Consider the following 27,926-nt stretch of genomic DNA (forward strand, 5'->3'; position numbering starts at 1 on the left):
CACTGAGAAACACCTCAGAATATCCCTACAATACTGTCAACAGTTAAGGACAGCATCTTCCTTTAGGATCTCCTCTTGCAGTGCTTGCCTGAGATTTAAGGACTTTCAGAGGAAAGACTGTATTTCTGCCAAGAACCCTCAAGGTGATGAAACAAAATCAAACCTTTAGATTTCAGTTTGAATTGGTTCATACTGAAGTTGTAGGGAGCTGAATTAGTTTAGCCATTCTGAAGTTAGCTGTCTTGCCTAAGATAGTCATTCAGGCTACCTCTAAGTTAATGGCCAGAGACAGGCAATTCCAGAAGGTGATTCAGCCTACTCTCAAGGATGTGTCTAAAACCAGTTTCACTATCAGTTTAATCCAGAGCAAGTCAGCATCTTCCTGTGCTCTTAAGTCCCTTAGAGTTCAAAGGGAAATCATTAGAGCATGACAATTCATCTTCTAATCTCACTTTTATATGAGCTTTCATGTCACAATATGAGAAGGAAAGGGTTTGGGTGAGGGACATACTTAGGCAAATCATTGGTCCATTTTTTTCCTAGAAATGTCATGCTCAATTTAGCCTAACTATCCTCTATGGTACTTTTAAAATAAAATAATCTAGCCCAGAAACTGGGAGTGCATGCCACTTCTGCTGAGCCTTATTTGTCTATCAGGCATTTCCAGCGCTGTGCTAACACCTCATCATTTGCAGCAAATGGCAAAACCTCGGCATGGACAAGGCACATGCTTCCACCTGCCTCCTACTGGCAGGCATTAGTCTTTCTAGTGTCTGAGAACAGGAATCCTAAATCAAAAGGGAAATGGAAAACAAAATCCCAGAACTCGTTCATACAGTCTGACTGTACATGACTTTTTTTTTTTCCATCTGAAAATAACTAGTACCTTGCAGCAGTGACCAGGACAGTGAGGTGTTTCCTTTTCTGCAGTGTGACATTTAATGGGTGATACTACAGTAAAGGATGGTCAAGCCTGGGCCAAGGGCTGCTCAGAAACATTCCTGGCACCAGGCAGTGAACAGCATGAGAAGCAGCACCACGAACCTCCTCTTATTCACATTGCAGGGTGGGAAAACACATGCGTCACACTGAGCAGACTAGCATGAGGCCACAAGAGCAGGTGCATCTCCTGAACACCATGCAGTGATATAATTTGAAAAATACAAAATCAGTGGAAATTTTATAACCTTTAAATGGAAAGGACTCACTATAAGATAACTGATGAACAATGGGGACATTAAATTTACTATTGGAGAGAGCCCTCACTGTGCACATATAAAAATCAGGCTAAGCTAACTTAGAAAACTAAAATGTGATGGCTTTGTCAACACATCATCTTGGACCAGAGATTTAAATTTTGGCAAAGTTATTTCACTCCTTCCAAAAGAAATACTTCTAACCTGTATCTAATCTTGGAGGGTTCTCTCGGGAAGAAGAGACGTGGCATCTTTTGGGAAGGAAATGCTTTGCTCTTGTGTTCCTGATCAAAATGTCTCTTTTCTGCAAGCATACTGACTTTCTGATTGCTACTCAGCTTCAAAAGACAGCTTCATGTCATAGAAGTACTTCATAGACTACTGAACTGAGCTGTGGAGTGAACAGCCAGATCATCAAAGAACAGAATTCACACACCACATCGGAAACAATTTAAATTGTGTGTCTTGGTCCATATTTTTCCACGTTCAATTTAGTACGGATATGCATTTAACTCAGAAATTACTGAAAATTCTCGTTCTAGTTGTTAAATCACATCTATCTTTATAGAAGACAATAAACTCAATGGCATCTAATGTTTCTGAAGTTAAAAAACAAACAAACAACCTTATGCTGCCCTGTTGCCTTCTGCTGATCTTGAATTAGGGAATAAACAATAGAAAACGCTAATACCTTCATCAAGATGCCCTATTAGCCCACAGATCTTCAGGAGAATGAAAGTCCTAAAGTTATAAAATAGTGGGCTTGGGGATTATCAAGAGTTGTACTTCACAGACATATCCTAGCCCTCTCCAATTTACATCACTGGCCAAGTATAAAAATTCTTCCCCCGCTTCTTAACAATTTCTCTTTAAAGATCAGGTATAGACTATGGCTGGACTAGATGGACCATTGGTCCGCTCTGGTCTGATGAATTCCATGCAATAATACTAATTAACCTCTTGGAGAATATCCATACATAAAACTGTTTCATAATTTATACATAGCAAGCATCTAGCCTGCTGTGTTGAATTTAGAATTGAGTTCAAGCTAGAGGCTGTTTGAAGCTGAGTTGAAAAACACCCTCCTCCTCAAAACAAGAAAAAAAAAAGAAAAAAAAACAACAAACAACAACAAAAAAAGCCCTCAACAGTGCAACTTCAGGACTTGAGAGAGGAGGTGAAAACAGTATTCATTTTGGACAGAAAAACAAAACAAAACATAATGTCCCATCTCATCCACACTTAAACACAACCTCTCACCCCACCCACACATATAGCCACATTTTCTGTTTAGAAACGAAATCATAGATAAGCTTTTTTTTTTTTTTTTTTTTTTTTTTTGACAGTAACCAAGTTTTTCAACTACTTACAGAACAAGGGAGCATTATTTTATAAATGTAGCACACTGAGAATCAGAAACTCATTTGGCCATCTTCCTATCACCAATCAATATAGTTGTTTAAAAACACTTGGACAAAAAATAGCACATCTATCCCCTCCTGGCCTGCCTAGGTACATATCTTATCATTAGATAAGGCCAATTACAGTAGCAAGAAATTCTGGATTCATTCTTTTTTTTTTTTCCCCAAACAAAGTAGAGGCTATTGTAGAAGAAATAACTAATCTGAAGAGGTTTCCATAAATATGGACGTTCATTTCTTCCTCACCAAAACTAAAACAAAAAAATCTTTTATAACACATTCTCATAAGTACTGTTTTAGCTTGGGAACAAAAATCTTCTTTAATCCTGGTTTAGCTTTTAATATTACATCGTACATTAAAATTCATAAAGTAGTTCATTCCAGGCAAAACAAACTACTTTTCAGTTCTACTCTGCAAATAGCAGAGGAGGTACAATAAATGCTGTTGCTTTCAGAACAGCTTTTATCAGGACAAGGTTTACTACTCCATTATTACACTGGCGCCTGGAAGTGCAGTTATAGTTAAGTGTCAGTGTTTCCATTAACTCTCCTCCATGGTGGTTTTCACGGGGGAAGGAGAAGACTGCATTTATTATTTGGTTCATTTTGAATTTCATTAAATTGCAACTTGGCACAAGGGCTACCAACCTAAATTTTGAATTTTTGCAGCAAAATAAGTTTTTTTGCTGGTTGTGATGTTTGTGCATTTGAAGTCCAGGTCTCCACTGTGAAGTTTTGAGGGAGCTGTCATTATGTGAAGTTCCTTGAAGTGGAAGTTCACTGGTCCTCAAACACCGGCAAAGCCATGTTCTGCTCAAGATCAGTCTTTCAAAAGTGACATCCTATCTCTGGGATCCAAGCTGAAATTGCTTATCATGAAGGAACTCTATTTGTAGTCATAGGGAGGCCAGGATAATATTTATAAAAATGAAAGTTTTTTCTACATTGAATACCTAGAACCATAAGTCATGTAAAATTTGTGGATATTTCTTAAAACAATAGTTTGCTAAAATTAAATTCTACTCTTGACTTTACATGTACTCTGTCTTTACACAGGCTGATGATGGGCACCTAGAGTTAGCACTTTTTTTTTTTTTTGGTGGTGAATATGGGTGGGGAGAGGATTTCTTCCTCAGCTCTTCAGAAATTGAGATTACCTGTTCCGAGAAAGAACTGTTCATAACTGCAGGATGGCTAACAAGCTTTATCTAGAATATATTGCAAAAGAAAATCTGTAAGTTGGTCACCAGTCTCCATCCTTTACAAGTTGTACTGAGGAGGAGGCGGCACTCATTCTCCATGGCCCCTGAACTACCATGATGAGAGGGAAAGGCCATCCCTAGCAACTCTGTGGGGAACTCCAACTACCCTGAACCCAATTTGACACTCAGCATCTCCTGAAGTATCCTCACATCCTCCCATTCCTAAGCAATGTGTGTAGACATTGACCCATTCTCTGAGCTTGACTTAGAAACACTGAAAAGGAACCACTGTGTGTTAATCTGCAAGCTGAATGTCTTGGGGAGGGAGAAAGAAATTAGTAAAAGAAAAAAGAAAAAAAAAAAAAAAGATGTTTTATTAATCACTTCTAGGTTGGAAATGTTGAACTAGCTCTCCATGCAGTATCTACCTGATGGAGAAGCTAATATTTATACATTCCACTGCCCCAGGACAGAGCCTGACAGACAGGCTTCTGCCCCAGAAGGTGACAAGGTGAACAACATCCAAGGGAAAATTCTTGTGTATCCTGTCTCTTTGTGCTTAGCCCACCAGTGTGAAAGATGGCAGCAGACTTTTACAACTTGACCAGCTTAGAGGGCTAAACATGTTCCTGAAAGCTCAGGCATTAGAGGCTAATGATTTCAATTAAAAAAAAAAAAAAAGTAAAAAAAAAAAAAAGTAAAATTTTGCTTTTTTTTCTTTTAAGTCAGAGAGAAAGGGAAAAGTAAAGGGGACAAAGAGCTTCTTAAAGGATTTCAAAAAAGAATTGGAAACAATCCAGATACATTAGCTCAAGTAGCAACTAGTAAGAATGCTGTAAAAATGAGATAAATTCAATGCAGTTTCTTCTAACTCAGGCACTGGGGTTTGTGCTTGGTGAGTTCCTACTATCCTATCAGACCTCCAAGGTCACACTTTCTGTTTTTGCATGTAATAGTATGCAAAATTCACACTGAACAAGCCCAGCTGCTAAACGGTTAAGTCTGCTCTACTGTCTGGCCACCAGTTGGCAACACAAAAATGCAAAATAGATCCTTTTCAGGATGTTTATTTTCACATCCTTCCGAAACTGATAACTTGCAATTGCAAAATAAACCTTCATGTGTGGCATATTAGCTCCCATTTTTCATGGTTTCATAGTTTAATTGTTTCAAATGTTACACTGGTCTAAAGATTTAACATTAAATATGTTGGCTCTTGCCTAAATTCTGTTGTCAGGATAAATGGTCTGTTTTGTCCTTCAGTAGTTATGCAAAAAGTTCACAGCTAAACCAGAAAAATATTATGCTCTATTCCTACACAGTGAATGTTAAATAACTGTTTATAATAATTTTAGTAATAATGATGGTAGTAGTTTTATTTCTTTAGTGTCAAATATCCAATAAACTGTGGGCATTTTTCTTGGGGCGTAGAGGGACAGCAATCAGAGCAGTAGCTTGCATTAATAATTTTGCAGAATTGTTTGTTTCTGGTACAATTTGTAAAATTATATCTGCTAGTGCAATTACTAGAATAATTTCATTATTATTTCTAGCATTAAGTGTTGTACTTACGTTACTACCATGGACATTTCAATTTTCTATCTTAGGGCTCAGAACCTACTAGCAGCTGGCTAGTGCTACATGTGTTTATAGGCAGATAATTCTGGCAACAAATTAAAACAGTTCTGCAGCATCCTGACTTGGAGGTATTTATATCCCCGATCCATCCAATAGATAAAGTGCTTATATGTTTTGTTGAATGACAAACAATAACTAGAAAAATACTTGTTTTGTTCTACAGAACTCAAGTATTAGTCTATAAGGATTCCTTGTTAACCTGTTTTCCTTTTAAAAAGGATCCAAACAAAACCATATGCTGTTTCTACTTTTAACTGTTGTGATTAGGTTAACAATACTCTGGAGTCTCAGGAAAAAAAATGTAAATGTAAACAAATACACAATAGCAACATACATCTTCCCAACACCACTGAAAAAAAAAAAAAAAGTGGACTTACAGTATGCTTTGCCAGTAAAATTATAACCAACCCTAAGCCTGCCTTTCTGGCTGAAAATTTATTCAGTTTAAAGTGTGAATTAAAACCAATACAAGGACTACCTCTGACTCAACATCCTTCTGGAAGGTCCTGTAATTAACTTTGTTCTTTAGCTGTGAAATTGCCCAAGACCACTTGAGACAGAGTGAGACATTACCTTGGCAGAAAGAGATAAGTTAAGAAGGAGGGTTAGCCTTTGCTCTGAATTACCTGGGCTGTGGGAGCAGGTTCAGATATTAAACCAAACTTAAATGTTGTCTTAACACAGTTATCTATACTTAACTATTTCCCACTAAAGCATTACTATGTAAATAGACTCTCTTCCTTTATCTTGGAGAGTATCTATAGTGGATTTCACAGACTAAACTCAGTCAATGATAGCAAAATTAGACCATTAGTACAGTCTGTTCTTTCTGGAGTTTTTTTTTTGTTTGTTTGTTTGTTTGTTTTTTTTCTCCCCTTCATGTGAAAAGTACTTGTAGCAGGTCAGAAGAGATCTTCTGTCCTCCCTTTTGCTATGTTCTCATCATTACTCTTGTGTGGTCCTTAGCATCCATTAGCTTCAGGAATATTTGAAAAATAATCTGCAGAAATTTGTAGCATTCAGAAAAGGTACAGAATATAGTCCTAGGCACTTGCTTGAGCCTGTTTAGTTAAAAAACTGCCCTGAGTTTATACATTCAACTGTCACAAAATTTTCAGAGTCCCAAAGCCTTGCTTTGCATAGTGAATCTACAACAGCATGATTTCCACCTATTTGTAGATCAGTTTGTTTTTTCCTTGTAAAAGTACAACCCTAAGCCACAGCAATGCAGAGGATTTCAGAAAAGGTATGGAATATTTTGGAGTGTTTCTTTCCCAGCTGCATTTCTTCTGTACAGAAATCATATGCATTCCTATAGTTCACTCTTTTAATTCACATGCACCCTAAAACCAGCATAAAGAATTTCATTTATGGACACAAGAACTGCACCATTGAATTTCTGGATACCTGCTTATCAGACTTTTTCATTTGGGGAGAATTAAAGAAATAGTCCCACCAGATTTGATGGAAATCAATAGGAGTTTCATTTGAACATTAACTAAATGAAGTTTTAAAGAATATATCCCAGTCTTTCAGAGCAGTGAATAGATCAAGGCTGTTTTTTTACCCAGCCTAAACTGGTGAAGGTGCCCCCAGCATTTTAGGAGGGAGTCTTCTCTCCCCGACACCTTTAGCTTTACCTGTTTGTTTTCTGGAAGATATTTTTTAAGGCAATATGATGTGCTCATACTTCTGCTTTTCATTCCCACTCAGTTTAGTGGTCCAAATCCTTCAAAATCCCTATTTAAAACTCTATCATTAAAACAATACCTGAGAATTACAGGAAAAAATAAAGACAACAACAGAAAACCAGCATGTTCCTGGACCAAATAAAGCTCATGTCTCAATAGAAACAGCAAAAAACTCTGTGGGGGCCATAATGGATAGAGTTTATCTTAAAACTAGAAAATAGCTAGTAATGAACTGCTACTATCATCCATTACATTCCTTAAATTTAATTTGTGACATGCACTGCAAATAATGATTCTGCGAGCGTTTAAAGAATTCAACAGCAAAAGCTTTCTTGTTCTGAAGAAAGGCATCACCCGGCAGGATATGGAGAAAGCACAACAAGCAAATCCAAAAGACAGAGAGAGCAGTTTACTTGTGGAGGCCGGCTAGGCGGTGTGCTTATGAGAGGTGCAGGGCCCATGGCAGAGGCTGCGTTCAAGCTCCTTTCTCTTTCGTCCTGGTAAATTCGATCTCGTTCGGCTTCTGGCAGCTGCAAGAAGTTCTGCATAGCCCGAAGGTTTACCAGCAAGGACTGCGAGGCAGTCTTGGGATCCTCTTCCTTTCGGAGGATTTCTGAGAGCAAGCCCTGTAGGGAGGGGGAGGAGAAAAAATGCTGGACAGTTAGCCTGGTGAAAACATCCTTTGCACAGCCGTTGCTCATCAGTCCTCCTTCCACTGGGCTTGGAACGAGAGCAGCCAAATGTACTATCCACTCCACACAGGAATATATTAATGGCAATTTAGGTAGCAGAGAAGAGAGCCTCAATTGTGCTCTTAATTTTATTAAGCATCTGTTTTACATACAACACAAACTGAATCTGCCTAATAGGTCTCCTTCCTTTTACTGGCTTAACTTGCCATGAAATCTTTCACAGTCGCCAGACAATCACAAGAAGTTAAGAGTAAGTGAAACACACATAGTCCAGAGGCATGATGCTGTGCTGTTCTCAGGTTTTCCAGGCAAAGCACATAGCAAACCTAAAGAAATTGGCTTTCCACATTTCTAGCACTTTAAACAGCTCTTTGAAAGGAAGTGATATTCCACAGCTAACCTGAGAAGATAAACTCGTAATGGTCCTGCAGGCTTAACTGATTCAGGTCCATATTTTTAGTCTAAGTCAATACTTAGGTAAGAGAGTTTTATATCAGAGTTTAACAACAGGTGTAAAAACTGACTGTTGGCCACTCAAAGGCTAGAAGTGTGCCCCTCTCCTCCTCCCACCACCCTCATCCCCTCACCAGACCATCCTAATCCTCACCCTGTCCATCGCCTGGGCTGTTTATTTGAGTACCTGCTGTGCAGGTCCCACTTCCTAAGTCCATTTACTGTTGCTGTCCTTTGACAACTTTCAGAGCCCAACAACGATACACAAAAGTGAGCATTGGGGAGTGAAAGAAAGCCAGAATAGAGGGCATAGGCAGCAGTGAGCTGGGAATGGCAGGCTGCAGACGATAGCATGCCGCCGGCTCATACAGACCACGCCAGGTTCCCTGCGTAATCACTTCATCTCGGTTCTCAGCAATGGAGCAGGTCTGGCGGTCTGGGACACCTAATTACTCTAAAAGATGAAATATTTATGAACCTGTGAGTGCAACTAGAAGTTTAACGTCAACAGGTTCTTGAAGTCTCCCCCCTGCCAAACTCTCCTTTTAAATACGTCAGGCATACAAAATGCTCTGCTGTCTTGAAGTTACAAAACTTGCAGTAAGAAAACTGTAATTTCTGCAAAAGCAAACACAAACTTCTTTTGAAAATACATGTTGTTGCCATGCAGGGACAAGGAGAGGCTTGGCCGGAGAGACTTCTAATGCCAGTGTAACAAGGGAGCATGGATGTGACATTAAAGAACACAACCCAATGTTCCTTTTCCTAAAGGACATTTAAGTTATTTGGGGGTAATCAAGGTGTGAAGGGTGAAGGTGTAAGGAGGGAGTAATAAAAAAGTTAAGAGAGATGACTGACCGTAGATGGCCATTCACACAGAAAGCTACGGCCGAAGTATCAGCTCCTGATGATGAGTCTGATGCTCACACCTATGAAACCACCTATGGCAGTTGTCTTCTATCCCAAAAAATCCTTTTTTATCAGGCAAAAGCCCCTTATGGAGACACTGCTGCAAAGCCACTGCTCCCAGGCAGCTGTGCTCAGGCAGGCCAGCACCCACCAGTGTGGCTCTGAGCTGTTTGCCCCATTGCCCCTCTGTCTCCCAGGGGCAATGAGGACAGAGGTGCTAATCACTATGTTGGGGCCACGTGGTCCTCATGACTCCATATGGGTCTGCAAACACAGGAGGGAAATGGGATGGAAAACACAAACCAACCTTCCAGCACTGAAGTCTGAAAGATAATTTGGAGGTAAACTTTAAAAAATTATAATAATAATCTGGTGGATACTTTCTTACCACTGTTCTTCATCCCTCCTCTTTTCTGGTGTCCAGGCAGAAACTATTTAGAAGGTAAATAAATGGGTTACAGACAAAAGTATAATTTGGGTGGAGACAAAATTTTTTAATTTTGTATAGCCTCAACAATAGACTTATTAACAGATATGGAAGTTAAATTCTTGTCTACAAGGTTAATGTACTTTTGTACTTAAGTACTCACACTGTTACTGCTTGTTAATGGTAGGGTTATACTGCCCATCCTCCAAAGAGCATTAAAAATGATTTTGTGCCACTGAAGAGAAGGCACAGCTGCCTGCAGAGCACAGGATGTATCATTACGGTGTAAACATGTGATTTCTGACTGCTCCTGTGCTGAAAACAAGTCATCCAGGATTAAAAAGAAGAAAGGAAAACTAAACACAAGTGGACTGGTCACTGGCAGGAAGGAAGACTCCTTCCCAGCAACCCACTGTCAACCACAGAAAACGTCCTTGAAAAATACTTTGGACCATACTAGAAAATAATAAAAAAATAAAACTTTTTTTTTACCCTCCCCTGTGTCTGTCAGTATAACAATTTATGCAGGAAGTGTCATTAGGTATTAATTCCCCTGTCTTTTCCCCATCACTGGCGTGAATCTTTGCATGAGCTGGGAGCACAGCATAGGACTCAGATGTGGAGAGAAGAGGGGAGATGAGAGTGTGGGGAGAAGGCATGAGGAGGTGCTTGCTTTGAATGAAAAGGTCAGAATATGGATGCAAATAACAGATGAAAAAGGTGTAGTACCAGGTACAGGGCAAGTCTTACAATACAGTTTGCCGGCTTTAAATATTAACTTGTTGCTACTGCTTCAATTTTTTGAGCAACAAAATTCAGCTAAAGACTGTTGGACAACAAGTAAAATGGGAAAATCCTAGAAAGAATACATTGGCTCTTAAGTCTTGCCTCCTACATACAGTAATTTACCATTCATTATACTAGGCCTGAACTGGCTTGCAAAGCTGCAAGTCTTGGTGTGGTTTCCTGATATTATACCTCAGGTCACACAGAGGATCCATGCCATTTGGTATAGAGATTATAGAAACTGTCAGGCACAGAGTCCCCTTTGCTCATCCTCCCTCTTATTCTTTCACACTGGAAATGTATTTTCTTAAGATGTTACTAGGATCCATTGAAAAAAAGAAAGTTTACACATCATCACAAGTATAATTCATTACTAATTGCACAAAAATGTTCAATAAATATTATCAGTGCTTTCAAAAGCTAATTATGAATTCTTTAAAACTGGAGATAAACGAAAGTGTCTGCCAAAGTGAACAAAAACGCTGCCTGTCTGGCCCCCAGTTTGTCTCCTCTTTGAATGTAATCATTGATTCAAATAGATTTTATCAGCCTCACAGAACTTCAAAGCTTCCAGAAGAAAAATGCAATTTGCCCAAACCTCCCCAAAATATGCAGAACGTCCTCGAATGCTATCTGCCTCCATCGTGGGGTGCTTAAGCCCCATGTCCAGGTGGAGGATTATTTGCAAGCTCCACCCACAGGCCTGGATCCCTGCCAAGGAAGTTATAAGCAGACACATTTATCTATGTCGCTTAGTAGCAAGAGGAGAGCCGTCATGATAGTGTAATAGCACCTTTTTACCTTTTATTCAATAGTGATATGGATAGTGTGCTTTTTCTTAAATTACAGTACGAAGAATTATATGAATACAGTGGCAATTTCTGTTATACTTAAGCAGGCAAATTTCTCTCTACCACATAATTTACAGAACTCAAATTCAATAAAACATTACATGATGGTCCATTACTGTTATCAATTTTGAATAATCCATCTTCATTTTTCATTTTACTGGAAAATAAAGTGTGCCAAAGACAAAGTGGAAGAAAAAAAAAGTGCCTGAGAAGGTGGTTGGTGTAAACTTGGATTTTGTTTTAAAATTACGTTGAACCATTTACTGCATCCAAGTGTTCTCCTCTGAAACAACAGTTGCCCAGAATTAGTATGAGCACAGTCCTAAATACACAGAAGTTTTCACATAGGAGAGAAGGCATTATACATTAACAAAATGCGATAAATCCTGGCAGCTAATATTTTAAACAAGTATGGGGGTGAAGGAGAAAGGAGGGGGAGAGAAAGGTATCTGGCAGAAATACTGAGAAGTACTCAAAAACCTTGAGATGTAAAACTGTCACTTGTGGGAAGAGAAGAATTACAATAGTCAGACATGGCAAAAGCAGCAGAAAGCACTCCCCCTCCTTTCACGACGATGGAGATGAGAGGTCACCTCCGTACAGCAGAACCTGAGCTCAAGCAGCAAATGTTATGGTTGAAAGTGTACACAAACAAAGGCAGGCAATTCGGAGTTACAGTTCCAACCACAACCATGACTAACACCTCCTCACTTGTGCAGCACGTAGATGTCACCGTGCCATTCACCAGGTTAAGTTATGCCTTCAAGTCAAATGTCAGACTCGCTGGTGGGAACCAAAGCTTTCAATTTCCTGACTCATGTTTGCATTTACAAACACTGCAGAAATTGGCGAGGAGTTTGTTTATTTGTCTAAGACTCCGAAGGTGGTTCAGAGGAACAAATTCTGATGCTCCTCTCCAGCTCTTTCAGGAAGAACCAAGCAGCGTGAAAAGCCTCCTGGTTTAACAGGAGCACTGCAGGGGCAGACTGAGCCTATCTGCTGGGGGAGTCTGTGGGACAGGCTGGAGCAGGGTCACTGCGCTTCGCTGCAAACACCATTTCTGCCCAGCGAAGTGCCTGGGAAAAAGCTGAACCATCCAGTATACCGACAGCAGCTGGAAAAGATATTAAATTTATTAATTCAGCTGAATGGCAACTGAAATTTAATTTACTGAAATTTTTGAAATGTATAGCTCAATTTACCAAAATTGCTCTAGCAAGTTGAGAGACTGGCACACACATTTGGTAGCCAAGATTGAGGTGAAACTTGGACCTGCTTGCACAGATCCTGACTCAACAAACTTTTCCAGGGTGCATTACAAAGCGATACTAACAGGATTCAGCCTGTTTCTTTGCAGCCAGTGAGCTGGAATAGCAACTGCTGAAGGACAAATAAAACTTCAGACCTCACTGTGCACTGAAGCCTTCCTAGCAGGCCTACTGTGAAATTTCTTGCAAGGAGAGGCGTTCCAGCCTCCAAAGCTACTTCTGCTGCCCACAACAATTGTGCTATTGTGCACATATGGTGCACGCAAGTTATAGCTTTCTGGCCTCCTCTTTGATTAAACATTGCAAGGCACATTCCTGAAAAATGCACGGTTTTGAAACTACCATTTTGAAGGTACGGGTAGGGTGGAAATTATCCAAGAAGAGATTAAAAACACTGAACACCCTTACAATTTTCTTAGGTGTGGCTGAGGTTTCTTCTGTCCTATTAATAGACATTAATTTAGAAACAAAAAACAACAACAAAAAACGCCAAATGATTTAGTTCTCAGTAGTAATTTTACCATTATTTTTTTCCTTTGGGCTAAGCGGAAGCAGAAATATTTCCAGGCAATACTTTTGCCCCAAGATAAAAATTAAAAACATCTTGAAAATGATGGCGAAATGATGAACTACTATCTAAGCTGGTAGAACCACCCCTCATTTACCCTCTGCACCCTCCCCCCCCAAACAAAACCACAAATTCTGTATTCATACTACAAAGCAGAAATGCATAAAATGAGGTACCAACATATTCAGCCAATTCAACTGAAGTTCATCTTTATTGCCAAAACACTAAGCTAAATTACTCTGAGTTTACAATTCACTTCCTTCCGTAACTTTTACAGTGAAAGCAAATCTCTCTCCTCATCTGAGACCATATCTTAATATCAGATTTATTTTTTTTTTTTAGTGCAGAACTACTGACTGATTTCGGTGAGATCTGCCTTCAACAACTGATGGCATGATATAGTCCCTGGACACGGCACAAATATGCTTATAGCAGTTTCAAAAATGTCAGTGGTAAGCTTGAGCTAGCTTTTTATCTTGGAAAAGAGTAGATAAATTTAAACAAGCATTTTCACTTGCTTAAGAAAAAAAAAGTCAGAAGATATTTCATCAATATTAGAAAATAACTTCTAAACAGCAACAGTTATTAAAGTGCTGCTTTAATTTTAGTTAAATGCGATATATCCTTGAATAAGCTGTGACAAATTCTGAAGCACAGCAAGCAAAACAAATTTTCGTGCTTTCATATAAAAACCACAGGTGACTATACCTGTACTTATATTTGGATGTTAGCTGTTCCTGTGGGTACAATGGCAATTTTCAGTTTTGCAAAGGTGAAATGTGCCAAAAGCAAACTCCTCTGGATTTCAGTGGGGCTTCACTTGCATATGAAAAGTATACTGACTTATTTCTTCACCATACTGAGGCTAATATTGCCTAGGCTCCTAGTATTTTTCCTTTCTATTCCCTACGTTGGCCACAGTAAGTAACAAATACTGCAAATAGTTATGTAGCTAAATGCAAATACTAATTTGATTAGCTAACACAATTTGTAGGATATGGGGATATCCTACAAAGAACTCTGTGTTCTTTCAAGTTGATTTGGTTGAATATTGCCAAAATATATTACAAATATATATATTTCATATCATCTTCTGGATTTTTTTCAGCGTTTGTTTTTTGATTTCTTCCCAGTTTTGGGTCACTTTGAATAGCACGTTCTTCCTAGCTGGTTAACTACAGTGTCTATGGAAGAACTGTACTTTAAAAAAATATTTAATAACTTTGGTAGTAACAAAAATGTCTAGTAATCAGGAATCAGTATTTGCACTAGAAATCTGGCTCTACTGTTGCTTTCATCCCATCTTGAGAGCATGTTTATGCAGCATGTCATATAAATTCAATGTCCAGTCAGAACGAATTGTCCTTGTACTTCAGATACATACTGTTCAAAAACAAGCAATAGACCAAAACTGCATGAGAAGACTGAACAAATGATTTTGGAAGGGGGAGGAAGCTGAGAGAAAAAAAAAAATGTTTTTAGACAAGTCTGAGAAATAAGTAAATAATAAATGATTTATTTTCTGAATTATTTGGCAGCTGCAAACTGTGGTAACTTGAAACTACTATTAGTATTTTGATACTTTAGAGTATCAATACCCAAAATACTACTTATTGTATTAAACAAATCTCTATGTCACTTATTTATAAATATAACAACTGACACTGCCTAAATTTATGTAAGCTGCGTGAGTTCATGTATCCCATGAAATTTGTTATAAAAGACCCAAATCTTCAAAGTCTCCTCTACTGTTAAGAGGAAAGACACAAGGACACATACACAGCTCTACAGAGAATTCACCTCATAACTGTACTTCCTTTCAGTTGTAAAAACTGAAGGATGTAAAAAATAAAGGTAATAATAATTCTGAATGATTACCAATAACATGCTGATTCAAATCTGGTACAAGTGCATATGAAATATTTTTTATTCTCTAAGTCCGAAACATCAACAAGAGAATCTCGAATTATAATTTTTATTATATTCTACAATGGGCAAATACTTGTTCCCTAAGTTAAAAATGTGAAATCCAAAACAAATTTACCTACATCCTTTAAAAATATTTCTTATAAGGAAATCCTATTTTATTTTCTGTTAAAACAGACTTTTTAAATTTTGAGATCTTATTTGCTTTGGGTATACTGACGTTTCTTTCATAACTTCTGCTTGATTAAATTCCACGCAACATGGCATTAAGTTAAATTCATAAAACAGAATAAATTATAACAGGGTTAGCTTCTAAAACAGGTGTAAAAAATAACACATTTTAGTGTTACTTATCAGCTTTGCTAGGGCTAGTTTTTTTTGCATTGAAGAGCCGAAGTATATGCTCTGACGTGGACATCAGCAATCTCAGAAACTACTGATTTTGCAACAAACTGCAAAAACACATAAGAGCAGAAGATCTAAAAATAAAGCTTTTTTTTTTTTTTTTTTTGTAAATTAGGTCTTTTCAGAAAGTTCCTATGAGTCATGTTGTTAAGACTTTTACTAGAAAATAATAAACACAAATAAGGAAAAGAAAATAGGTAGTTCAGTGCATGCATATGGTCAGTACTGGCATACCTTTACAACACAACGGCAATCTGTTGGGTGACTTTGTGAATGATCACAAAGAGTTATTCATTCCCTTTCCAGGGAAGATGGAGAGGAACCAAGATATCTCTAAAAACAGCACGTATTTCCACAAACCTATCACCGTGGATTTCTGTACTGTATCAACATGGACACTGGTCCTACAAGGAAGTGTGGTTCCTTCACAGGAGCTAAGTGACAAGACAGAATTGAAAATAGAGACTTAAAAGGCGATAATCACTAAATATGTAAATTAATTAATGAGAGAGAGAGAAAAAAAAAAAAGAGAGAGAGAGAGAGAAAAAGAAGAGGCTGCTAGATTTAAAAGAGCAAGAAAAAAACACTGACCTGAGTTCGGTTAAAAGCCACGCGTGCAAATACTGCCTGTGAGATTCCTGCTCGTTTCAGTTCATCACGGACCCACTGGTAGATTTCGGAAGACACCTCTGTGTTTGTTGAGACCTGCTGCTCCAACGGCTTGTTCATGGATCTACTGACAGGAGGAGGGTGGTTCAAGTACTGTTGATTTAAGGACTGCTGGGCTAGAAGTCTGTTCACTGCATACTGCTGGTTCAGCAACTGGGCCATTACCAGCTGCTGATTTACCAGCTGAGGGCTAATGGGAGTAGATACAAGTCCAGGGTGCAGGTTTGGAAGCGGGGTCCGAACTGATGGTTGACTACCATGAGAAAGCTGAACAGGGGATGGAGGCTGTTCGGCTGTGTTCCCTGGGACCGGCTGCTGACCGAAGTTGACATGGTTGGCACCTTGCTGGGATAGTTCAGAAAGGCTATCCATCTCAACTATGGTGGAAAAGAAACATTGAAAAAGCCAACATAAGACTGAAAATCACAAACTTCATGATCCTAGCAAGACATGCTAACAAAAATATATAAATACAAAATAGCTCAACATTCACGGTTGAGCTTACAATATTCTCCAGCTTACTTATCAGTAAGTCCATAAGATCACTGTTGCTGTTATTTGCTTTCAAAATAGCTACAAATAATGGTGTAGTAGATATTTAAACAAACAAACAACAACAAAAAACACAACAAATTGCCCATCACTGTCACCAAGCCATTGGAGGAACCAGCAGAACATCAGAGCCAAAACAATGTGCTGGAAACCACATATGGCAAAGGAGTCACTGGTAGAGAGCTTTGCAAAAGTGCAATGCACCAATTGTCAACCATACCAGGAGCATGTGGCTACAGAGGACATCCCACAGTGAGGGATGCAGGGTGGTTCAGGCACGGCAGCAAACAACCAGAAGAGGGGCAAAAATGGGAAATCCCTCTATGCTCCAGAAGTGGCAAGTAAAATGGTGAGAGCATCTGTGCAAAGAGTAAGGAGGGTTGTTACTGGAAAACTCACCCAGATTGGAGAGAGAAGCCCCAGTGACTGGTTTTGCTTCTCCTGTGGGGTCTCTGCCACTACATCTGCAGTTCTTAGCCACTGGAAATCTGTAACAAGCAGGGTGTGGTGTAGACCTCCCCATGCTTGCTAATTTCTAGATGCTGCATCAATTGTATGGGACTGCTAGGAACTAGTATAATTTATGTAAATTACACAGATGGGCTGCTTTATCTTGCAACCATGTACGCATGTTTTTTTTTCAGTGACTTGCAACATGGTTGATTTTTTTTTTCCTATATTAACTCATCTGCCTTGACACACCCTCCTTTTTAATTAACAACACAGTTTTTTAAACTACAGAGTTCTTCCAGCTCCTCTCTCATGTGTGATAAGACAATACAGAATAACTCTAGCTTAATGTAAAGAGTCTCACTTCTACCAGTATACGTCACTTTTACATTTTAAACAACCTCAGTTTTAGAGGTTTAGCAATGCTGGTCTGGAAATAGCTTTAAGAAAACATGCTTTATTTAAAAACCAAAAAGCTAGTATCTTCACGAAAGTGTTGTAGCTATTTTTTCTTATACTGTAAATCATATTTAACAAGGATAAGGCAATATCTGTGCTTTTCATAGTGGCTATGATCTTCACTAACAGGTATTCAGTACAAAACACCCTTTTCTCCACAAAAATAACTGGAAGAAGAAATCAACACCTGGACTCCCACCCACAGCCTGCCCTCCCCTATTGTCCTAAGCATGAATATATGCACACGTTTCCTGTGTCCCCAAATGAACAGATGATGAAACTGTCTTGGAAGGTCACATAAGGAGAATTCTGCAGGGGTTACCCCATGCATGGGCCCCACAGCAGGAATGCCGCTACAATGGGGCTGGAAGGAGGTGCTGTGGGATAGTCAGCCCCCATGCAGGCACTGCTGACATGGACCACCTCAAACCAAGTGCAGTCATGCAGGTCCTCAGAAGGCTATAAACCCTTAGAGCAGTTCAATGTTGCACACAAGGTACAAAGTAGATGAAGGAGAGAAACTGCCTATTTCCACCAGCGGAAAGTAGAGATCAACCCAAGTGGGCCGTTCATTTGGAACAGTAATTCAAACAATTATCACAAAAGTGATTCATCGTCTTCATTACAGCCTTAAGCTATAAAAGGCAAGGAACCTGTTTTGGTAGATGAATGATTTTTCTCCAAATACTAACAGGTAAGTCAGGCTCAAAATTTGGTCCAAACTGAGGCACCATTTCTTCATTCTGCTGAAAACTATGTAGAAGTTTTCTGACATAAAATGTTCACAATTATGTTAATAGGTTTAATAAATAGTTTTAAAAAGGGACATCATAGAAAGATAAAAGGTATTATAGAATTAATATGTCCCAATGATATATTTTTCTCTCCACTACTTTACTCATGATTACTACAACAAGCAAACAATTGTCATAACAACTATTTGCTAATATGAATCAAAATCAGGGTCCCAAAGTTAGAGAAATATATGAATTCATGAAATTATAGCATTCTTCTTGGAATGCAGTGATAGTTATAGAAGCCTTTTTCTTTAAATATACATTAGCCAGAGCAAGAAAAAAATACATACATTAAAGAAACCAGTCCATCACAGTTCCAGGAACAAGTTTTTTAAACAATTATTCTGGGCTGTAGAAGATCTCTAGATTTACAGAATGACAGCTTTACATCTCTGGCAAACCAAGTCAGTTTGGCTGTTTCAATAGCAAATATTTATTTAAATGAATTCTTTCACTATATATGTACTTTCTACATCTACTCATCAAAAGCATCCTAAACTTATCATGAAGGGGCCTGGCTTCTTATATGACTGTGACAGACCTCAACTTGACACATAATGGTATGTTATGTATCTACCATCATGGCATTTTTTTTTTTTAATTTTTTTTTGCTTACCCATCATATCTTTTGCCTTCTTGAAATGTTTATACCACCTTCCAAATTCCTGACATTTTGCTGCTGAGACATTTGCATAGTAAGTGCTGTTCACAATGGAAGAAATCATACTCTGCGTGAAAAGGGGAGAAGAAAAAAATAATCTGTAATATAGAGCAGTACAAGTCAAAGCACAAATTATTTCAATTGTTGAAACCATTATATTTTTAGAGTTTGAGAATCATATTGCATTTTGATCCTGTTGTCCAAAGCCTTTTAAAAAACTCATTAATTGAGCATAAAACCAAACCAAGGTTTATTATAAATGAGAGCAAAAAAAGCAGATGTACTACGGGAAGAACAAAGTTATCGACCAAGAAACATCAGGCCATGGGATGGGCTCTGGATGGAAAATGCTAATCATGAAAGTGCCTTTTGTTTGTGCTATTTCTGCTTTTAAATTTGATTGACCCTTCACGTACCAACACAAGTTTACAGGCATACAATTGCTACACTGAGTCCAGGTATGTAATGATGCCCAAGGAATCCATGTCCATTCTCTTTGTGCCACTTACATACAGAGCAGAAGCTGGAAAATCACAGGACCAAAGTTTATCTGAATGTGTTATTGGTAGGGTAAAACAAAATGATTTCTGGAAGGATAAAATACACACGTAACTACCTAAATCAAACCCAGACTTGCTTTTCCTTAAGAGGGCATTTTAAGTGATTCACAGAAAGAGGCGTATGAAACTCTCATTGTCATGTCTAATTCTGTAAGTGAATATTAGCTATAAAATAGACTAAAGGATGATAGAGATTTTTTTTTCCTCAAAGGTTCTCGAGATATCAAATAGCTACAGTGAGAAATTTACCTTCTGCTCAGTTTTAACCAATTTTAAAACAGTAGAATTTACAATGCCTAAAACTTTCAGTTCCAGTACATTCTTTTTAAAAAAATCAATTAAAACCAAGCCTTTCAAAATGAGGTGCTGTTCCAACATGGAAATTATATTTGGTTTACGATACATTAATAACAAAATTAGCAAATGTTATTCCAATAGACCGAACTTTGCCACCCTTTAGATTTCTATGAGGAAAGTAGATTCTTTTAGCTTAACTAGAGGAATCATCCAACATATTGAGAAAACAATGACATTCAAAAAGACAAAGCTTTGATTATTTTGTTTCTTTGCTATTCAGCATGTAACATTTAGCTATATTTGTGCTGTCATAAAATCAATGTACAGCATGAACTCTTTGTTAAAAAAAATTGCAATAACCACTAGAAGAAACAGTTTGGAGTAAAAATACAATAAATATTACTCTAAGTCTTTTCTTATAAGGCTAGTTCAGCTTCTGATTCAAAGGACCTTGATTATTGATCTTAGTGAAGTTCATTATAACCATTTGTTTTCTAACATTACTCAGTAACACGCTATTTGTAGAGTCTCAAAATTGCTGGAGTGAGGCGGTACTACTTATGCCAAATGTAGATACCCTTTACCCATCAGGTAGCTATTTTAGTGTTTCTCTGAATCACCAAAATTCTCACCATTCCTTGATATTAATCTGGCACTTCTGAAATTAACTATAAGCATTTTGCAAGTGATATAAAAGGAGATTGAAATCTTAATAGACTACTGCAACTTTAGCCTGAATGACCTGAACCAAGTTCAGCTGAACCCAATTTCAATTTCTAACATAATAGCAGTATCATTAACGTCTACAACTTATAAAATTATTGTTTAAGCTCTTTTACAGATTAAACCACTTAAAACATGGGCACACGATATAAATTGTGTGATTAAAAAAAGCTTCTGTAGACCCGAACTGACAAATTATATGAATGTATAGTTACTGTATATGCAAAACTTGCAGATCTGCATGTGCAAAATGGGGAACTGCAACTTTAATAGGCCACTTTCCCATATCTGCATGTATTTTGTGGATGGCGTTTAGACTTCATGGTGTTTTTCCTTTATTTTATTTTGTCTATCTCAGATGTCTTCTCCTGCCCAAGTAACTTTATTAAGCACGAAAACATGTAGATGGATAATAATTGTAATAAATTACCTATTACCAATGAATATGATTATCTAAGATTTCATATTCCACCCCTCCATGTCATTTTACAAAGATATGCCAATGACATGGCAGTTTGTGATATCCCCTGCTTCTTCAGAAACAAATATAATGCAATTAATTTGTTTTACAACCAAATAGGGGACTAGTCTGTTTAAGTAACAGTGCTAGGAATTTCAGCTTCTTTGACACAATGTGAATCTGCTACTCTGATGCCTAAATAGCGGGATTTTATTCTAAATCTTCAAAGTAGATAAAAAATATCAGACATTACCTACACATTTTAAAATGAAAATTATCCTGCTTTTTCTTTGAGAACACTCATGCAAACTTTCAAGCGATATTACATACACTAAAAATCCTCATCAGGAAGAATCAATGATTTATTTACTAATTCACTGAAGGCAAAATTTTACAAGCCAGATAAAATATTACTACCTTGTTAACTCAGAAAATAACTTGACAACATTGCATTTCATTGTTTCTATTCCTTATATATTATCTTGTCATCAAATCTTCAGTCACATCAGTGCAGAGAGATGCACTTTGCTATAGAAATTCCTATAGAATTCTTGTTGCTGTGTAATTCTTACACGTTTTAGTGATAGTCTATCTATACAAATGCCCACTATGCTTAGGGACTAAAACTGAATACAAAACCCTCCAAGTTAATGGTCTTCAGAGATTTACACTCCAGACTAGAGGTACATTGTTTAACAAGTTTTTCTTATTTCCCTGGTCACTACATGTGAGGAACTCCCAATGTCTGGCTTTAGGCTTATCAGTAATCAAAGTGGGAATGATTGTATTTGAAGCATACTCTGGTACTACTGTACATAGGTATTGCTTATCTCTGAGCCACAGAGGAAGATACTTTCCATGTACAAGGATGACGAATATAAATGCATCACACAAATATCAGGCGTATTCAAATGCATCACATTTATCACTCATAATTTCATTACTTTTTCACACGTCGCCAAGAAAATTGATAGAATGCAAAAACTGGTCACAGATCCACAGGCTTAACACATCTCCTAGAAGTTTACCCTTGAAAGCAAGTTGCAAGACTTCAAGATCACAAATTTCCCTCTCTCGCCTCCCTCCATCGCTCCCCCCAGACACGGCGCTTACAGTCCTGCTCTGAGAATCAGAAGATCTAGTCTGAAATGGTGCCACCTTCACAGAAATCCCACTATTCTGGAATGATACCATCTGCTGCAGCCCAAGTGCTCTTTTTTTAGCCAAATAAGTTAATTATAATTAGGCATCCAACAACTGTGTGGAGGTAGGGGTAGAATTCACTGTGAAGTTCAGCTGAGGTTCATTCCACGTAGCTTGAACCAAATCCCATTCTCTCGGGGATATTAAATATCAGAGAATTGAAAACTAGGCACCGTAATTTCTCAAATAAGTTGGGGAACTCTCTGGGGAAAGACCTTAAATCTCAGCCAGAATTGCTTTCATACACCCATCAAGTAAAAACTGATAAAACAGCAGTATCAGACACTTTTTGTGTTGTGTCAGAAACTAATGCGAGGTGTGTCCTGCAAGCCAAGGCAAGGACCCATGCCTTTCATGCTGGCCAGTTGCTTCAGCCACCAGCACAGGTGCTACCAGGGAAGCATTTGTGAGTCATTTCCCCTAGTACTGCTCTCAGACCAGGTGAAGCATTGTTCAATCATTGCTAAAAGTATACTGTTGTCCTTTTTGCAAAACAACAAAAACAATGTTAATCAGGTTAATTCAATCATCTAAACCAAAACTGTTCATGCTTTTCTGCCAAATCAACCAACCACAGCAAAATCTGTTATCAGTGATTGCTCAGCTTCCAGTCAAAAAAGCTTTTAACCCCCACAGTCCCAAAACTTCCCCCTAAATAACCTTAAAATTATTTTTATATGGGCAGAATGAGGTTGTTTTCATGCCTCATGAAGGGATAGTTGGGCTGCAGTATTTACACAAAACAAATACGTGGTAACTGACTTAGCAGATAGGAACAGGCACAGCAGCTTCCTAAAACAACACGGCTGAATTAGATATTGGGGATTCCTGTGCAAATGAAGCATTCCCCTCAAAAGCAGCATTGTAACCCAAACTTATTTAGGCCTTCCAGGATGTTTAACTATGAGGAGGGAAAAAAAAAATCCAAGCGTTTCTGCAACTCATTCATCGGTGTTTAAAGCTTCAAGCCTGCTCAGTGGAAGGGGCAAGGGCTGCAACAACTTATTTACACAATTATCTAAATACGATTAAACAGCTGATGGACAAATATTAAACTGGAAAATGTATAGTCATTTCAGCTTAATGTAATCCTCTTTCTGTAAACACCCAAGATGATTTTTTTTCAACCAGAACAGTCCTGACATCTCATAAGCCTAAGGGTGAATAGCAAGAGATTGTTTTTGATAGTTATAAATATTCAAAAGACATGCAGACCATCTGCTTTCATAATACAGGTAAAGCAAGACTGAAATGGTGACTGCTGTATAAAAATGGTTCTTTTAACAAAGTCTTCCTCTCCTCGAAAACTATAAAGACAGATGTCAAAAACTGTTTACACAGGGTAATCAGGAGCGTGCAAAATGTAATATTCCTTTTACACACAGTGCTTGCTAAAGAGATTTTTTTTTCTTTTTCTTCCCATCTGTGTGTTGCAACACATTTCTACAAGTTAAAAACATTTTTTCAAACAGAGATCTCATGAATACCCAAAAACATGCTATCTGGTTTCTGAATGCTAATTAATTTCAACTAAGGAATCTGATTTTTTTTTTTTTTTCCTGTAGGAAGGAATGCATGCTTTTGAAATGGAGCACTTCAACAATAACAGCCACTGAAAACAGAACACCCCACAAGTTTAATTTTGCACGAGTTTGACACTGGCTATTTTCACAACTGTTTTGCATTCAAACCCGCATCTGCTAAATCTGGCTATAAGACAGGCAGGAGCTGTTCTCCTGCTTTTCAAATGAGATTTTATTTATGTTTTACTATTTATCAAGTTTTTCAGCATAAAGCCTTGTAACATCATAATGGTTTTGTCAAGTGATAAGTAGAAGGTACCTTGTCTTCCAAGCAGAATATGAACAGTGCTGCCCATAAACCTTACAGTCAATTTTCAGAGCTGAAACACTAATCTTGACAGTAACCTTTTAATGTATTATATTAATGGCAGAGAGGCGTTAAGCACCTTTTTTATAATTCTCAATAAAATGAACATTTACTGAACAATCTGTCAAACTAGTGGCTCCATTTTTTAAAGCCAAACTTTTAAGGCTCTATTCTATTTTCTCTTCCATAAATCCTCCACTTTAGACCAGCAGGGCAGAACATCCCGATTCTGCAACCCTAGCACTCCTTTAAAAAAGAAAACAAAAAAAAAAAAAAAAAAAAAAAAGGAAGAAAAAAGAGAAATGCCATGAGCCTTTGTTCCTAGATCTAATTTGAATAGTGATAAAGTTGCAGAGCTGGACAGAACTTCAAGATATGGGTGGGAGGAGAGATCTTTTCTTAAAGGACAGAGGAACTTTGTTTCCCCCATCCTAGCCGCTATCACTGGCTTTTGTTTGCATAGAAGTGGAAAACATCAGTATTAATGCAAGCTGAACCCTTAGGAGTTTCTTTCTCAGAAGACTCTATGTTAACATTTTCCAGATAGGAATGAACATTCAAACCCCCAAATGGATAAGACAAGATTACCCCAAATCAAAGATTTTAGCTTGACTGAGCCTATGCCAGCCCACACACAGCAAAAACCCAACCAGGGCAAAACATTGCTCCTAGTGCTTCGGTATAGCTGAGAACTATCACTTGCCACTTCAAGTAAAACCAGACCTATAGCTCTGATATACCCAGCCACTAGCTTTTTTTTTTTTTTTTGACAAAGAATCATGAAATTGCATATGAAAAAATATTTATTTTATTTTATTTTTACCTTGAACTATAACAAGCAACACAATAGATTTTGTTGATGCATGCCCTATAAACATGTAGAATAAGGAAAAAAAAAAAAACACAGATGGACAGAGAAGAAAAAAAACTTTTGTTTGTGCCTTTGGCACTGCACTTGGTTGGCTATCTGACCTCTATACTTCTGCCAGGGTCAGAAGAACTAAGGATCTGCACGGCAAATGCTGGTCATATAAGTTAAAACTGCCTAAAGGCCGATTTCAAATGACGACAGAAGTATTTCTTCCAATACACAAGCACTTATTTTGTCCTTTCTCCTGTCCTTGCATAGCCTAAATTATCTTCTCCTCCTTTTCTACCTTATGTCATCTCTAAGAATTCTAAATGTACGTATTAATGCAATCATTGAGCTACATTGAACATAACAAGGGAAGATTATAAAACAAAAGGAACCTCAATAAGTCATATATAACCCTACACAAAAAGACCTGAAAATCAGAAATGAGGATTAATCATCTGAAGAAACTGATCCTTGCTCTTCACAGTTTGGTAATGTAAATTCCCAGTTGCTGCACGATCAAACAGCATCCTCCCAGTACTTTCTGAGTATATCCCACTGACGGATATAAATAAAGCTCAAACAAAAAGCTGATTTCCAGGATACTACAAAGGTTAAAAGTTTAAAGAGCAAGAAAAATAGGAGAGAAATGTTAATTCAGATCTGAAGTACTTTCTAAATGCTTTACAATCTGTACGGCATAGTGGCCTAGACTTGAAAAAAAAAAAAAAAGTCATCACAACACCAACCTTTGAAAGATAGGAGACATAGGACATTTTTGTCTTCACTGTCAGACGCACTACATGAATCTTTATAATCATCCTGATCTTTATTGCTCTCTGTTTGTAAATCATAGGTACTTAGTACTTAGTAGCAAAAATATTTCTGGCTAAGCCTTTCCCAAACTCAATCTGGATAAAATATAAAATGCTAAATAATCAAAATTTAGTAAGTTAATTCGCAGTTTACTTCACTGAATGAAAATGGTCCTTTAGTTTTGGGGGTGTTTTATTACAACTTAAGATTTTGATTCCACAATGCCTTTGCTGGAAAAGCTCTGAAACCAGAGAGCTGCACAGGTAAGGCAAGTTTCTGATAGACGAACTAAACCCAGAAGCTGTGCTCCAACCTTGGGACCAGAGCTGAGCTTCTCCAGGGAAGCTCCATCCCTCCTCCCCAGTCCTGTAACATGAAGACAGAGTCCTCTGCCCCAACCATCTCCCTCTCCAGGCTGCTGCTCTTATACTAGGCAGTGGCAGAGTGCACTGTGGTCAAGGCCAACCAGCATTTCTTGTACAAGAATGAAGGTTGGGGTAGGTGGGGTTTTGGAGATCACACAGACTGATCTAGTAGAAAACTGGAGCGAGATATACCTTCAGTCTCCCTCTTAAGTGGATTGCTTTTACTTCCAACAATTCTGTTCCAGTGAGGTCAGAAAGCTTCTGACTTGTTTCCTACCTGGAAATGACAATCCTAATACAAATGTTTCAAAATGCTATCCTAATGCAAATGCTTTTTATGACAGATAACATTTTAGATCTATTAACACATCAAATGGGCACACAAAAAAAAATCCATAAAAATGAAACATACACATTCTCTTGATACAGGTGTGGGCAATTTCTCTACCTTCAACCAAATGCAATGGTTGTTTCCTACAATGTTTTTTGTAAAAATTGTTTAGCATTACCCACCATGTTAAAGAAGATTTCCTTGCTGGGAAATAGGACATAATTTTCAGCAAGTCTCTTCTCGGATTCCACTGTTCTGCTAGGCAAAGCATCAGATGTCTGGCATGAAGTTGAGCCCTAAGGCACAATGTCCAGACAAGAAGTCATCAGACTCAGTAGCACTAACAGTTGTCTTGCTGAATTTCTTTTGGTGTTTAGGATAAGCCTTTTCTTTGATCTCTTTTCCTTTTCCTACACAAGATTTTGTAGATTTTTAAAGCCAAAAGGGACAATTTTTAGCATCTATTTGGACTCTACATAAAAACAGACCCTAGAAGTTCATCTAGCAATTTCTGAGTTCAGCCAAGTTACCTGTGGCTGAGCTAGAGCAAACATCCAATATTGATCTGAAGACTTCTTGTACTGGATCTTTCAACTTATCCCATGGTAACCTGTTTCACTTGCTAAGTACTTTATATATAAAAAAAAAAAAAAAAAAAAGTATGACTAGCTCTTAGTTTGAACTTCATTGATTTCAGCTCCTAGTCAGTGCATCTCTTATGTCTCTGATTGCTTGTTTAAATACCCCTCTAGTGACAAATGTAACATCCCCTGCCTAACCATTTAAACAAAGGATAAGTGTCAGATTTATTGTTTCAGGCCTCATACCTCTTTATAAGCCACCTGTACTTCTGATTATTCTTAATCATATAGACCCCAATTCTATGAGGATATTTACCCTACAAAAAAAAGCACATGAACAAGCTTCTTTGTCCGTGGAAAATATGTAAAAAATTATCAGGAGAAAAAGGAGTTATAGAATGAAATTTGCTAAGGATTCTTTACTTCTGCTAAATAAAATTATATGCACGTGACATTTTAAGCAGCTGTGTTAGACAAGATACTAGTTTCTTCTGCATTGCTGCCTTTCATTGTTAAGAGTTTGTGAAAAGTCTAGATGTTCAGAAGAGTTTGTAAAAAGATACAAAACTCAACGATCTTGGAAGACAAATGTTCTAGCTAGTTTCTATGTGGAATAGGCATGTGCACTTTGAGGTTGACCCGTTCAAAAATTATCTTAGTTACCACTCAGATTAAAATGTAGCTAGATAAGGTTTTGCACACAAAGCTACTCCTTACAAGATGTGTAGAACAGTGCACACAGCTTTAAAGGCTTGGGGACATATTAGCTGGCAAGCATATTTTAGGGAGATTGTATTGTAATACATACAAAATCCCACAATTC

General features: G+C 37.8%; 1 protein-coding gene across 6 annotated transcripts in view; it reads right to left on the reverse strand.

Annotated features, from left to right (window-relative positions):
• SATB1 (SATB homeobox 1) overlaps window positions 1–27,926 on the reverse strand; it is a 92,989-nt gene that overhangs the window by 27,270 nt on the left and 37,793 nt on the right. For all 6 annotated transcript variants that reach the window (XM_068674334.1, XM_068674330.1, XM_068674333.1 and 3 more), the window contains 3 exons: window positions 18,977–19,088; window positions 16,025–16,479; window positions 7,562–7,774 (listed from right to left, as the gene is read on the reverse strand). In XM_068674334.1, coding sequence (XP_068530435.1) covers window positions 7,562–7,774; window positions 16,025–16,479; window positions 18,977–19,088 — 780 coding nt within the window. The remainder of the gene's footprint in view (window positions 1–7,561; window positions 7,775–16,024; window positions 16,480–18,976; window positions 19,089–27,926) is intronic.

The sequence above is a fragment of the Anas acuta genome, chromosome 2, assembly GCF_963932015.1.
Source record: "Anas acuta chromosome 2, bAnaAcu1.1, whole genome shotgun sequence".
In the NCBI taxonomy this organism is placed as follows: Eukaryota; Metazoa; Chordata; class Aves; order Anseriformes; family Anatidae; genus Anas; species Anas acuta.